Source organism: Martes martes (assembly GCF_963455335.1).
Source record: "Martes martes genome assembly, chromosome: 2".
Taxonomy (NCBI): domain Eukaryota; kingdom Metazoa; phylum Chordata; class Mammalia; order Carnivora; family Mustelidae; genus Martes; species Martes martes.
The window spans coordinates 197482024-197494391 of record NC_137889.1 but is presented as its reverse complement, the minus strand read 5'-3'; the positions used below and the strand labels follow the sequence as shown (position 1 = coordinate 197494391).

General features: G+C 38.2%; 1 protein-coding gene across 4 annotated transcripts in view; it reads right to left on the bottom strand.

Annotated features, from left to right (window-relative positions):
- The window catches only part of LOC308337443 (alpha-fetoprotein-like), a 42854-nt gene that overhangs the window by 24224 nt on the left and 6262 nt on the right, over nucleotides 1-12368 (bottom strand). For all 4 annotated transcript variants that reach the window (XM_080795554.1, XM_080795552.1, XM_080795555.1 and 1 more), the window contains exons 5-7: nucleotides 9734-9866; nucleotides 6815-6912; nucleotides 5667-5796 (exon numbers count right to left, since the gene is read on the bottom strand). In XM_080795554.1, the coding sequence (XP_080651680.1) occupies nucleotides 5667-5796; nucleotides 6815-6912; nucleotides 9734-9866 (361 nt within the window). The remainder of the gene's footprint in view (nucleotides 1-5666; nucleotides 5797-6814; nucleotides 6913-9733; nucleotides 9867-12368) is intronic.

Genomic DNA, 12368 nt, shown 5'->3' with positions numbered 1-12368 from the left:
CTGAGTGAGGACAAAAAAGGTCATGTATCTAGTGACTCACTCTAATAAGGAAGGCTTCTCTCTTTGACCGCACTCAAGGGTCACAAGCTCCTTTCTCATCTCTTAAGGAACTGAAGGGGAGACAGACTATAGTATTATTTCCATGGTTAGCCCCACAAGATATAATGCAGAGTTTTATTGTCCTGCTATTGTTGTTACAGTTTTAGGATTCCAGTGTGGAAAACATTTTTTCTCTGTCATTTACCACATATATTGCTATAATATTACTATTATGCTTACATATTTAACATATTTACTTACACACACATACACAAATAGTTACATGTGTGTGAAAAAGTTAATCTCTACACTTAAGAAACTCACAATCTAATTGGAGAATAAAATAATTAACAACTGTAATGCAGTATAACAGAAGTTGTAGGAGAAGTGCATATGTGATGCTTTGGAAGAAAAAAGATTGGCAATCCAGAGTGGCTGGAGGTCGGAGTGAAGATGTTAAACAATTTAGTCCTGAAGGACAAATAAAAGTTACTTGGAAACTAATGAAGAAGAACATTCCAAAATTATTCATCTTTATGTATAAGAAAATCCTGGAAGTGAGATTACATGACATATTTGAGGAAATGGTATGTAGGATATTTGGGGGTTACTGAGAAACTGTAGTTGAGAAATGATGGATGGGGCTTACTCTGGAAAACAGTGTGGAGCTTCTTCAGAAAGTTAAAAATAGCACCATAATCCAGCAAGTGCCCTTCCATGTATATACCCAAAGAATACAAAAATACTAACTCAAAGGGGCTCATGCACCCCAACATTCACAGTAGCAGTATTTACTATAGCCAAACTGTGAAAGCAGCCCAGTGTCCACTGGCTGATGAATGGATAAAGAGGAGGTGGTATATATGTAATGGAATATTACTCAGCCATCAAAAGAATGAAATCTTGCCATTTGTAATGACATGGATGGAGCTAGAGGGCATTATGCTAGAAGAAATAAGTCAGTCAGAGAAAGACAAGTACCACATGATTTCACTCATGTGTGGAATTTAAGAAATGAAACAGATAAACAGAGCGGGGGGAAAGAGAGGCAAACCATAAAACAAACTTCATTTTGAGGGTTGATGGAGGGGAGATGGGTGGAGAGTGGGCTAGAAGGGGGATGGGTTATTAAAGAAGGCACTTGTGATGAGTGTAAGTGATGAACCACTGAATTCTACTCCTGAAACCGAAGGCCATTCATCTCAGAGTATATGTGTAAAATAAAAAAGTAAAAAGCCAAGAACAGATCAATTGGGAATATCAATTTTTAAAGGGTAGTAAAAGATGGGAAGAAAATTGATGAAAGAAATTGTGAGAATACGGATATCCCAAGTAGATGAAAAACTTCTCCTACCACTATCATCTTCTAGACACACCTTTGCCATCATCACTGGAAAAATAAATCAGTGCAGTGGTTGACAGCTTTGGTTCTGAAGTCAGACTTCCTGAGTTCTAATCTTGACTTTGCTACTTCCCAACTTTGTGACCTAGGCAAGCTGCTTTGTCTCTTGATGCCTCGATTTTCCTCATCTATAACATGGGGGCTAAAGTAATACTTCCTAAGGTTGTGGGAACAAAGCATATTAATAATTATTAGGAACAAAGAAAAGAGCCTGGCCCCGCTTAAGTACTATAAAAGTATTTCTTGAATAAAAGCAAAATGCTTAGAATTAGTGACTGACACATAGAAATCATTTTTAAGTTTTGTACTATAACAATTATTATACAACCCCAGAATGTTGGTCTAATAGTGTCTTGAGGTCAAAAAAAGAAAACCCTACAACATAAAATTGAATGATGTTGACTGAGTGATATGACAGACTGATAAGCCCTATTAATTTGTACATTTAGTATTAAAAATTGACGTCTGTTAAAAAGATTATGTGCTTCTTGAATTGGGTGTGATATTGTGAAGCATCACATGGAATGATATAAGCACTGATAAGCGTTTAAGAAACTTTCCAGGACACACCATTCAAAGGCATATAATCCATACACCATTCCTAAAAGCATTAGGAGGAAAACTCTAATAATAAGAGAATTAAACCAATATGAAAAATAAACAGTAGAAAGGATGCGCTTATCATGATGAGCACTGAGCAATGCACAGAATTGCTGTATCAGTACATTGAATACCTGAAACTAACGTAACACTATGTTAACTATACAGGAATTAAAACTTTTTTAATGAATAAATAAATAAACAGTAGAATACAGTGTATTAAAGAAATGATAGTTCAACTGAAACCATTCTGGTTAACAACGTTATTAAAAAAGAAATAGTACAAAAAACTAAGTCAACCCAAACAACTGAAATAAAAACAGCTGAACAGAAAGTACGAACAATAATGGAAATTTACAATTATAATACAAATGACTGGGAATGTGTTAGTCCTTGTGTTGGGTATCAAATTCATGGATGTCCACTAAACAATTATGTTTATAACAACAACAACAACAATAACAAAAAACAGTTAAACAAACCTGAGAGAACTAATAAAATTAAAAGTAGAAACCTAGTAGAATTAATAAATAAATCCAAGAACTTTGCCTTGGAGAAGGCCAAAACATTAAATAGGATCTTTCCAAGGCTAATTAAATAAAGGAGAACATGCAAATACATGGAGAAAAGGAAGCATAATTACATACTTGATGTTTTTAATTATCAAATAATAATATTATTATTTAGAACTCAATACCTAAATGAGAAAATGCTGATAAAGGAGACTTTATTTAAAAAATGTGTATTATAAAATCTGACCAAAAAAAAGTGCAGTTGATGCTCATTAGTCACAATAGTTATAAATTCACTGAATTTGTGAATACTGACTCATCAGCCCTAGGGGAATCCAGGATTAGTTCCTTGCAAGTTTCTGGTCGCATTTTTGTCATCAACAGATCAAGACCTAACCTCGTGCTATGTGTGTTTCTTTTTAAAGACCCCTTATTTAATATATATATTATTGATTTATTAATGTTGAACTAATACGTCTAATACATTATTTTCTCCATAAAGCATATCATGGCTTTTCTGTGTATAGGAACCCCAGACAGCACCCTAGCACTATGCTTGGGGGCCATTTCAAACAGCTAACTCACTAATAAAAAAACTCAAAAATGTGGAAAACGTGGCACTAGACTGCAGAAAGGATACTTATTTACAGTACGAGAGCTAAAACAAGAAAGCAGAGCCTTGTCGTGTTCCCTCCCTACCGGGAATATGGGTGTCAAGCAACCCAAATTCTCCACTGTTCTGAGCGTGCCCAAGTCTGCAGGCCACCCCCGAAATGCCATGAGTATGGACTTGGGGGTTACGGATAAATGAAACAGGTGAATTCACAAGCACTGAATTAATAAGTAGTGAGGATGGACTGAAAAATGTCAAAATAAATGTATAGCAAAAGAAATGGAAAACTGTCACACTGGTTTCTGTCTCAATCCCTGCTCCAGTTTTATGGACAAGTTCTTTCAAACCTTCACAAAACAGGCCATTCTCAGTATGGTTACATTATTTCAGAGATTTTGAAAGGAAAAACAGTGCAATTTTTGGAAAGTAGCATAACTGAATAGCAAAACCTGAAAGTTCATGTAAACACAAATGCAAAAATTTGAAAATTTTGTATATATAAAATCCAGAAATATAGCAAAATGAGATGGGTGTAAGCAGTCTAAAGATAGTTAAAAATTAAGAAATCTTTTAATATGATTCACCAATGAATAAGTTATATGGAAGTCAAATGGTGATCCTAAGAAAACAGAAGAACATTGACTAATGTTAAGAATCCATCCTAATTAAAAACAAAACCACATCGGGACACCTGGGTGGCTTGGTTAAGTGTAGGACTCTTGATTTCGGCTCAGCTCATGATCTCAGGGTCATGAGATCCAACCTCTTATTGGGCTCTGTGCTCACCGCAGAGTCTGCTTGAGATTCTCCCTCTATACCCCACTTCATGTGCACACTCCCTCTCAAATAAATAAATAAATAAATAAATAAAATATTAAAAAAAAAAAACTCTAAAGTATGAAAAATCTCAACACATACACAGTATCTTTCTCAAGTCAGCAACTTTAAACCTGTTTCCATGAAAGTATGGACCAAGACGGGAATGCTAGAACCATTTATAGTTATTTTATACTGTTTATGAATACTAGCCAACACAATGAAATCATTAATGATTGTTCTGGGGTTCCTGACATGTGTAGGATTTTAAATGGAGTTGCTGGTTTGGCATAAGTATTGTTTACGTGCTAAAGGATATTAGAGATTTTGCTTTGCTTTGTTTCAATTATGATTGAGTCAGTCGGGCCCCCATTTTCTCTTTCCTTTACCCCAAGTTTACCTAATCTTCACACAAATAACATTCTAATAGCCTGTCCTGAAAAGCCAGGACTTCTGCTAAGTATGCAGGGGACTGCTCCTTCTAGCACGAGTTGGGATTCCTGCCATGCAGAGAGAAGCTTGAGAACATTGTATTGTCCATCTCTAGGTGGAAAGGAGCACTGGCTGTGCCCACCCTTCCCAGCGGTGGGGCTGAGTGTGTCACTGACTTGACAACCACGAGAGGGACCAAAGAAGAGCCGTGGCCTGACCCCAACTCTGTTCCAGCAAAGTAAATAGTTGGGGACGTAGAATCCGTCTAGACTGAGTGTCTGTGTGATGACTTTCTATTTTCATTCCCATAGTTACTCATATCCCTTAACCTTTCATGGAATGGGACTAAAATAGCTGAAGGTGGGGGCTCCTGTCCATGAGAGTCATGGACATCCCCATGAAATGATACTAGTCCTTCTTTGTCCCTGGGTTTTATTTATCATGATGACAATTATTCAATTTTCTAACTTGCAGAATGGGTAGGAACATGACTTGTAACCTGTGATTTACTAAAGCCTCATCAGGTTTTTGACAGTTAACAATTTTTCCTTCTCTGGAATTTAGAGAACTTACACTTGGATGAGGGGAAGGTGAACTCTGTGGTGTTCATGCTCCCCAAACCCCAGGCCCACATCTTTGTCTTCATGCTTCTTTTTTTCCTCCAGGCTGAAGTGGCCTGGGGGTCTGGGTTGCAGTTTTGGGACTTGCTTGGGATTCAAAGGTGAGTGAAATATAAACTTGGAAGGAAATTAGAGGTCAACTCTAAAAATTAAAGAATAACAGAATAAAGTGAAGAAAGACAGGATAAGTAAGGAAGAAAGAAAAGAAAGGAGAGATGGAGGGGAGGGAGGGGAGAAGGAGGGAGAAGAAAATCATTGCCTGAGCTCGGACAAGACAAGAGGGTAGGCATTACTGATTATTCTACTGGTAAGATTAAGAAATGCTCATGACTTTATTTTAGATTCATTCCGTACCATGGTCAACTTTCTTTAAGAATTGCAAGTTTGGGGACACCTCAGTGGCTCAGCCGGTTGAGCATCTGTCTTCAGCTGAGGTCATGATCCCAGGTTCCTGGAATTGAGCCCCATGTTGGGTTCCCTACTCAGTGGAGGGAGGCTTCTCCCTTCTCCCTCTGCCCCTCCCCCTGCTTGTGCTGCCCCCCCTTTGTCAAATACATAAAATCTTAAAAAAAAAAAAGAATTGCAAGTTTTTTCAAGGCTGAAGTGAGTTTTAAGAAAGGAGAGGCTCTCACCCTGCCGAGTACACATGTGACGATGTCTCCTTCGCAACAGGCCTGATGTAGATTTTTAGTATCTATGGCCAGCCTGGCAATTTCAGAGAAGTTACCTTCTGGTAGTTTTTTAGTCAGAAGAACCAATTCCCTGAAAAGAAAAATAAGTACTTCTTTAACCATATTTTGAATTCAATCCTTTCTAAAATCATTTCTAGTTCATTGGGTAACCAAAATAATAGAAACGCATTTGCAGATGTAGGAGAAAGAGAGTATGTTTTAAATGTCTCCTATTTCTTCAACGATAACACTCAGGGCCACACAAAGATCTAAATTACAAAACGAATGCCATTCAATTCATAATCATGCAAAATATTCAAACTTTGCACCATTGAAATGATCACTTAACGAAGCCGAGTTGTTTTAATGGGTAATTTGAAAATTCATCTGACCTGATTTTCCAAGTAAAATTCTTCATCATAAAGACAATAATTCTAAGAGTCTTGGGTCTCCCTCGCTTTTCCCATTGACAACCAAACAACATCCCCCAAATTTCTCCGACAACAGGGAAAATGGGCCTGCCTTATAAACAGTACGAAGCTTCTGTCCAGCCCAGTGCTGTCCCAGACTGGGCAAGAAGGTGACAGAAGGAAGGATACATCCCTTCACAGGTAGACTTGGACAGAAATACAATCTGGGCCAGGAAAGAGGCACACTGAATAACATCAAAGTATCCTCATTCCACACTCTTCCATCCCTACCCCAAAAACACCACTAGGTTTTTCTGTTCTGCATAACATGGGAGCCAAAACCTTTCCTATCCTCCCAGAGAAAAGCATACACTTGGTCTGCCAGCCTTTGTCATGTGGAACAATTAAGTGCTTACATATTCATGTACAGAATCTTTTGTGCACGAAGGCAGAGATAAGGGATCTGAGCAGATAGAAGACACTGAGGCAGGAGACATTGGGCAGAGATGAGGATTGTGTGGTTTCAAGCCCGGCTCTGCATGCCCCATTGAACAGGCAAATAGCATCCGTGTGCAGAAAGGAACCAGGTTTGCACTGTGAGATATTATTAAATGAAAGAAAAATGATTTTTCAAATGAGTTTGATCAAATGGGGTGACCCAACAGCCACAGGGTTCACGTATCTCAATCAGTTACTTACACTGCTTTTGCTACTTGGTGCTTGAACTTAATCCCAATTTCACACATATGGTGATGCCTCAAAGATATTTCTCTAACATATTTTCTGATGGGTTCTAGCTGTAATTAGAAAAAAACTCATCAAAGAAATGTGGCTGTAACAGAAAAAGTCACTCTTGTCATTAGTAAACAGGAAAGAAAAATAAAAATTGTTTATCCCCTCAAAATTAGAAAATCTTTATTTCTTATTTAAAAGAGACCAAATGCAAAAGCACAATGTGGTTTGTTTTGTTTGTTTCTTTGTTTTATAAAATAGCATCTTACTTCCCAGAGATCACTTCTAAAACCTCAAACGTTTGGAATAAAAAGAAGACATGAAATCGAGGAAACAAAAGTCCCGAGAGCCACAAGAATAAATTTCAATGATGTCTTACAGTTGTATTTGTTTTTATTCAAGTTACTAGTTCTGTCATCCTGGACGTGTTTCCTATTGCTTATCTAAAATATATGCTCCAGTTTTGCGAAATACATTAATGAAGCCACCCTCCCCCAATATATTCATAGTTTTTAACCCAGGATTTTTACTTTGGAAACTATTGCAAATAAATTCTTCTACATAAATAAAAATATAATTAGGCAAAAAGAAGAACAAACATGTTTTGTTACAATGGCAAAATTTTGGAGACAAATAAGTTATCTCAGTAGAGTGATGGTGAAATAAATAATAGCACATTAATTTTGACAAGATGTACTTCCAATAAAAAGTAGGTATGTTTAACTCTCGAATCAAAACTATATACTCAGTGTGATCACAACAATGTACAAAATAAAATCTGTGAATGGAAAAATGAATAAAAGGAAATGCACTAAAATTGGTATCTCTGGGTACTGGGAATATTAGTAATATTTTAAAATTTCAGAACAGCTCTATGTTTTGACTTAGAACTCTATAATGACTATAGGTTATTTTTACTTTGGCTAATTATATCTTACAGTGCTATTTTTAAGAATAAGTCAAAAAATATATACAAAGGCAATATTCAAACCACAAAACTAGCACAATAATTAACATTTACTTAGTAATTATTATTAAATATAAATAATTATATTTATAATTAATTATAAATATAATTATTACTTTAATCCTGATTTTGTTATAGTATGCTCACTTAAAATCTAGTAGAAACAAGCTTGTCTACTTCTTCAAGAGCCTCTGGAGACTTAACTCATAAACCACATTCTCTGATCAGAGGCACAATTTTTACACACTTGGTTATGTTATTTTCTCTGAGAAAGAATCAAGAACTATTAGGAATAGACATCCTGGAAGCAGCAATACTGTAGAGATCATAAAGTGGGGTAGGAGAGGGAAGAACTCTTGGCTAACTTTATAAGGGCATATTATACATTAAGGAATATTCTCCACTGAGAAGGGTTGAGATTAAGAAAACTTTATAACTTAAAAGAGTAAGCACAAGTTACTTTAAAAAAAGCTTAACCTTCCCAAAAAGTTTCATTCTTTAGAAGTGTGAAGTAATGAGATATAAGTCAGCATGATCATTTGTTTTTCTGTTTTTAATTAACACAAACCTAAAAGGAAAAAAATTGACTTCTGAAGCAGTCACTAGGGGACAAATGGAGAGGGAGGTTTTATATATATATACACATATATACACATATATGTGTGTGTGTATATATATACACACACATATATGGTAATGATAATATCTTTAATGATAATAGCTATAATTATTGAGTACTGAGCATATGCCAGAAACTCTTTAGATACATTATTTAATTTTTTACACAAGATAGATGCTGAGGAGCTCAAGGCTTAGAGGAGTAGAGAAATAGCGGTTTTGGAGAATATGAGACGAATCTGCACTGAGAAGATCTAAGAAAACAGTAAGAATAAAGAGGCTCTGCATTTAGTCTTGAGGGATTCATCAAAATGATCATCAAACTACTACTCATTTCAGGACAACCTTTGGAAAATTTACCTGGTGCCCTCTCGAGTAAAGATGGTCATTTTATGTTGGTATTTAAAACCTATAACGAACACGCATGAAGAGTACTCTAATCATAGAACTAATCACTGATTTATGTCTCTTCAGTGAAAGAGAAAAGGCTACGTGGTTAAAGTTAAATGTGATAGATTGTATTTTCCAAAGATGGGTGCAGCAATAGCGTCTATCAATCTATCTGTCTATCTTCTGTCTATCTGACAATCTTCCCATCAAGAAGCATAGTATATATACTAACCCTTCCAACCAGTGAGGTTTTATAGCGTTTCAACCAACAGCCTGTGACAGAAGTAACTTCTGAGGCTAGCTCATAAAAAGGCCATACAACTAGAATACGCATTCTTGAAGAATTTGGCCATACGTAAGCAATCCAGTTGCCCTGAAGCTACCATGCTGTGAGGAAGCCCAAGCTAGCCAAGGCAGAGAGATCACATGGAGAGGCCCTGAGATTCTATGAGAAGAAAGCTATGTTGAACTAGCCCCCAGGTGCTTCAGCCCCCCAGAGCCCTAGAACCAGCCGTTGTCTGACTGCAACCACAAGGAAGAGCATGAGCCAGAACTGCCCAGATGAGCCCTTCCTGAACTCCTGGCCCACAGAAATCATGAGAGATAATGAAATGATTGTTGTTGGCTTGAATCAATAAATTTTGGGGTGTTTTGATATGCAACAATAATAACTTGAATATTAAATACGTATGATGAAGTAATCTCTATGCTAAATCACACTTTTCAAATTGTAATTACAATATGAATTGCCTCAGTATCTCATTATGGTAAAGTCTTATTTAGCAGGTCTGGAGAAGAGCTTCAGATTCTGCATTTCCAATGAGCTGCCTCATGACGCCTGTGCTGTTGGTCCACAGTCCACACTCTGCAGAGCAAGATTCTAAATAACGGTTGATGTATGAATATTTTACCTTTATCTGGAAGCATTCAGTTTTATTTCTTTCTTGACAGCATGACCGGATAGCTGTTTCATAGCAAGCAGACATGGTCAGAATTGTGGGTCCATACAAGAACGGATGCTTTCGAGATGTTTCATAAATGTACCTGTAATTTGGCAAATACATAGTTGTGTAATTTAGAATTCAAGAACATGTGCCAACATCGTTTCTTCATCCAATTTTGTGGACCTGAACTTCTAGAATCTCATGGTAAAAGAGATGGGGTAGCGTGATACGTAAACACATCGCACGTTCATGCCACTCTGAACGGATCACTGTGGAGTCAGACGTTCACTGAATGCCCATGAAGTGAACAACTGTAACTTCCAGGCTGGTGGGGAAAGAAAAAGTAACTAAAACTTGTCCTTTCTACATAAGAAAGAAAGTTCAGTAGTCCAATCCGAATTGTAAATGCAGGATTACGCAGCAGGTGCAGGAGGATAAAACTTAGAAGCTATTAGGGGAGAGGAGACTCTCAAGGTCACCCAGAAGTTCTTTCTAGACTAGGAAAGTTCACGTCATTGTCCTCCAAGATGTGCCCCTCAATATTTTGGTCTGAGACTAAGTCCTCTTGTCTTTCTTTTCCTCTCTAGTTCATTCATTCCTCACACTCATAGAGCCTAGACATCAGGTCTGCCTTTCACTTATAATACATATCTCCTCCTATTTTTGCAAAGCTTGCTCAAAAAACCCCACAGACCCACATGCAAAAATACTCAACAAGATGACATTACAGGCAAAATCTGGCTCAAGGCTCACAGAAACCCATTTTCTTTTCCTGTGGGCACAGGGACACTCCTTTTCTAGACTCCCTTGCAGTTAGGTTGAGAACATGTAACTGAGTTCTGGATGATGAAATGTCCTGAAGGAATGAATGTCCTCCACACCACTTTGAGGTGTGACTATTCATGTCTCTGCACAGTTCCTGCTCTTTTTCTGTTTCACAGTGATCTGGGAAACACAGGCTTCAGATAATACAGAGATGGAAATATCTGGCAATCTCGAGTTACCCTTTGGAGGAGAATTGTCAGGAGCTGAGGCCAGTTAGAGAGCGATGAGCGGCCAAGTGTCAGAGCACCCAACGAAAACAAAATGAAAGTAACACTCAAGACTTTAGTCACTTACTGGGATAATATGAGCAAGAGGTTAGACTGGAGACAGTGTCGACTGCCCACCCTCTTCCCCTGTCCACTTGCCCCCCGGGGTCCTGACCAGCTGAGGATCCAGTAGAGCACTACAGACTTGGGGATGGCTTCCTCCTGAGGGATTCCCAAACAAAAGGCTCCTGTGGTTTCAAGGACCCTGGGGCAGGGGGAAGGAGAGGGGAAAAGGCCAGGAGTGGGAAAGCCCTGAGTGCTGAGCCGAAGTGCACAGAAGTCTGTCCACGTTTCTCCCTCCATTCCCCCAATTAGGAAGTCTCAGCAGAGGCCCCTGGGCTAGGAATGAAGCTATGCACGAAAACATGGTCGAAATCAGGGGAGGACTGAGCCCTTAACTGAAGCTCCTGCAGAGACTGACATGTGTTTTGCCCCATTCTGCTGTGGGAAGGGCAGCTTGCCCCACGGAGGCCTGTCACCCGTAATTGCCTATTGTCAGGCCTGGAAAAAAAAATCATGCCCAGGATTCAACCAGGAGCCAGACTCTTCAAGAGTCACCAAAGGGAACAACCCAGTTTAGACTATGATATGAAAAAGAATTAAATCTTTACTGAATTCAGCCAAAATTTAGGATTTTAGGATTTATTCATAAATTTAGGGTTTCCTTGTGACCGTAGCATAGCTTAGTTCATCCTAATGATCATAGTACTATCCCTAATGCAAGTTTAATATGTAGTATTTGTAAATTAGGCCAATATTACCAGAAAAATGGTGACCTCAGAAAATCAGGTTTTCAACTCTGAAAGGATAATGGAGGAATTGATAGAATAGGGACTTGGTTCACGTTTTAACTTTCCCCCACCCCGCTGTTCCTTGGACAATACATATTATCTGTATGCCTGCTCCTTTGGGACCTAACTCAAGTCTTTTTGGGATCCCAGAGAAGGATACAGGTGCAGAAACTACTGAATTCAAAAGAAAAATTGTTACCATCATCTTCCCTGGAACAATTGGAAAAGCAATTATATCTCATGACGAATAGCCAAGGAAATGCTAAAAATATTTTAATAGAAATCCCTGAGCTCTACAGAGTCTAAAAGAGAAAATCCCGTCCACGAAGGTGACTGGAGTCTCTGGGGTCAATACCCATCTGTGACTTCATCAGAAGAGTATTTCTTGCTGTTCTCTGACCAGATAGGGAATGGTGGTGCCATAATGAAAGACAAGAGATTTGCAGAAGACCTGAAGCACGAACCAAACATTAACAGAGACCTTATCTAAACAACTGGTGTGTAGCAATCCTGTGGTAACATGTCCTTTGGGTTAAAAGTACAAAATCTTTTCTTGTGGGTGGATGACCACTGAGGGGGTGGCCATTAGAGTTGTTTATCAGAGATTTCCAACTCCCTTCCCTTCAGGCAAATGGTAGGATTACGCATTCACACCCCACCCCCACCCCCCATGAGGTGAGGTATGACAGTGTGACTTGCTGGTTAATGATGTGTGAGAAG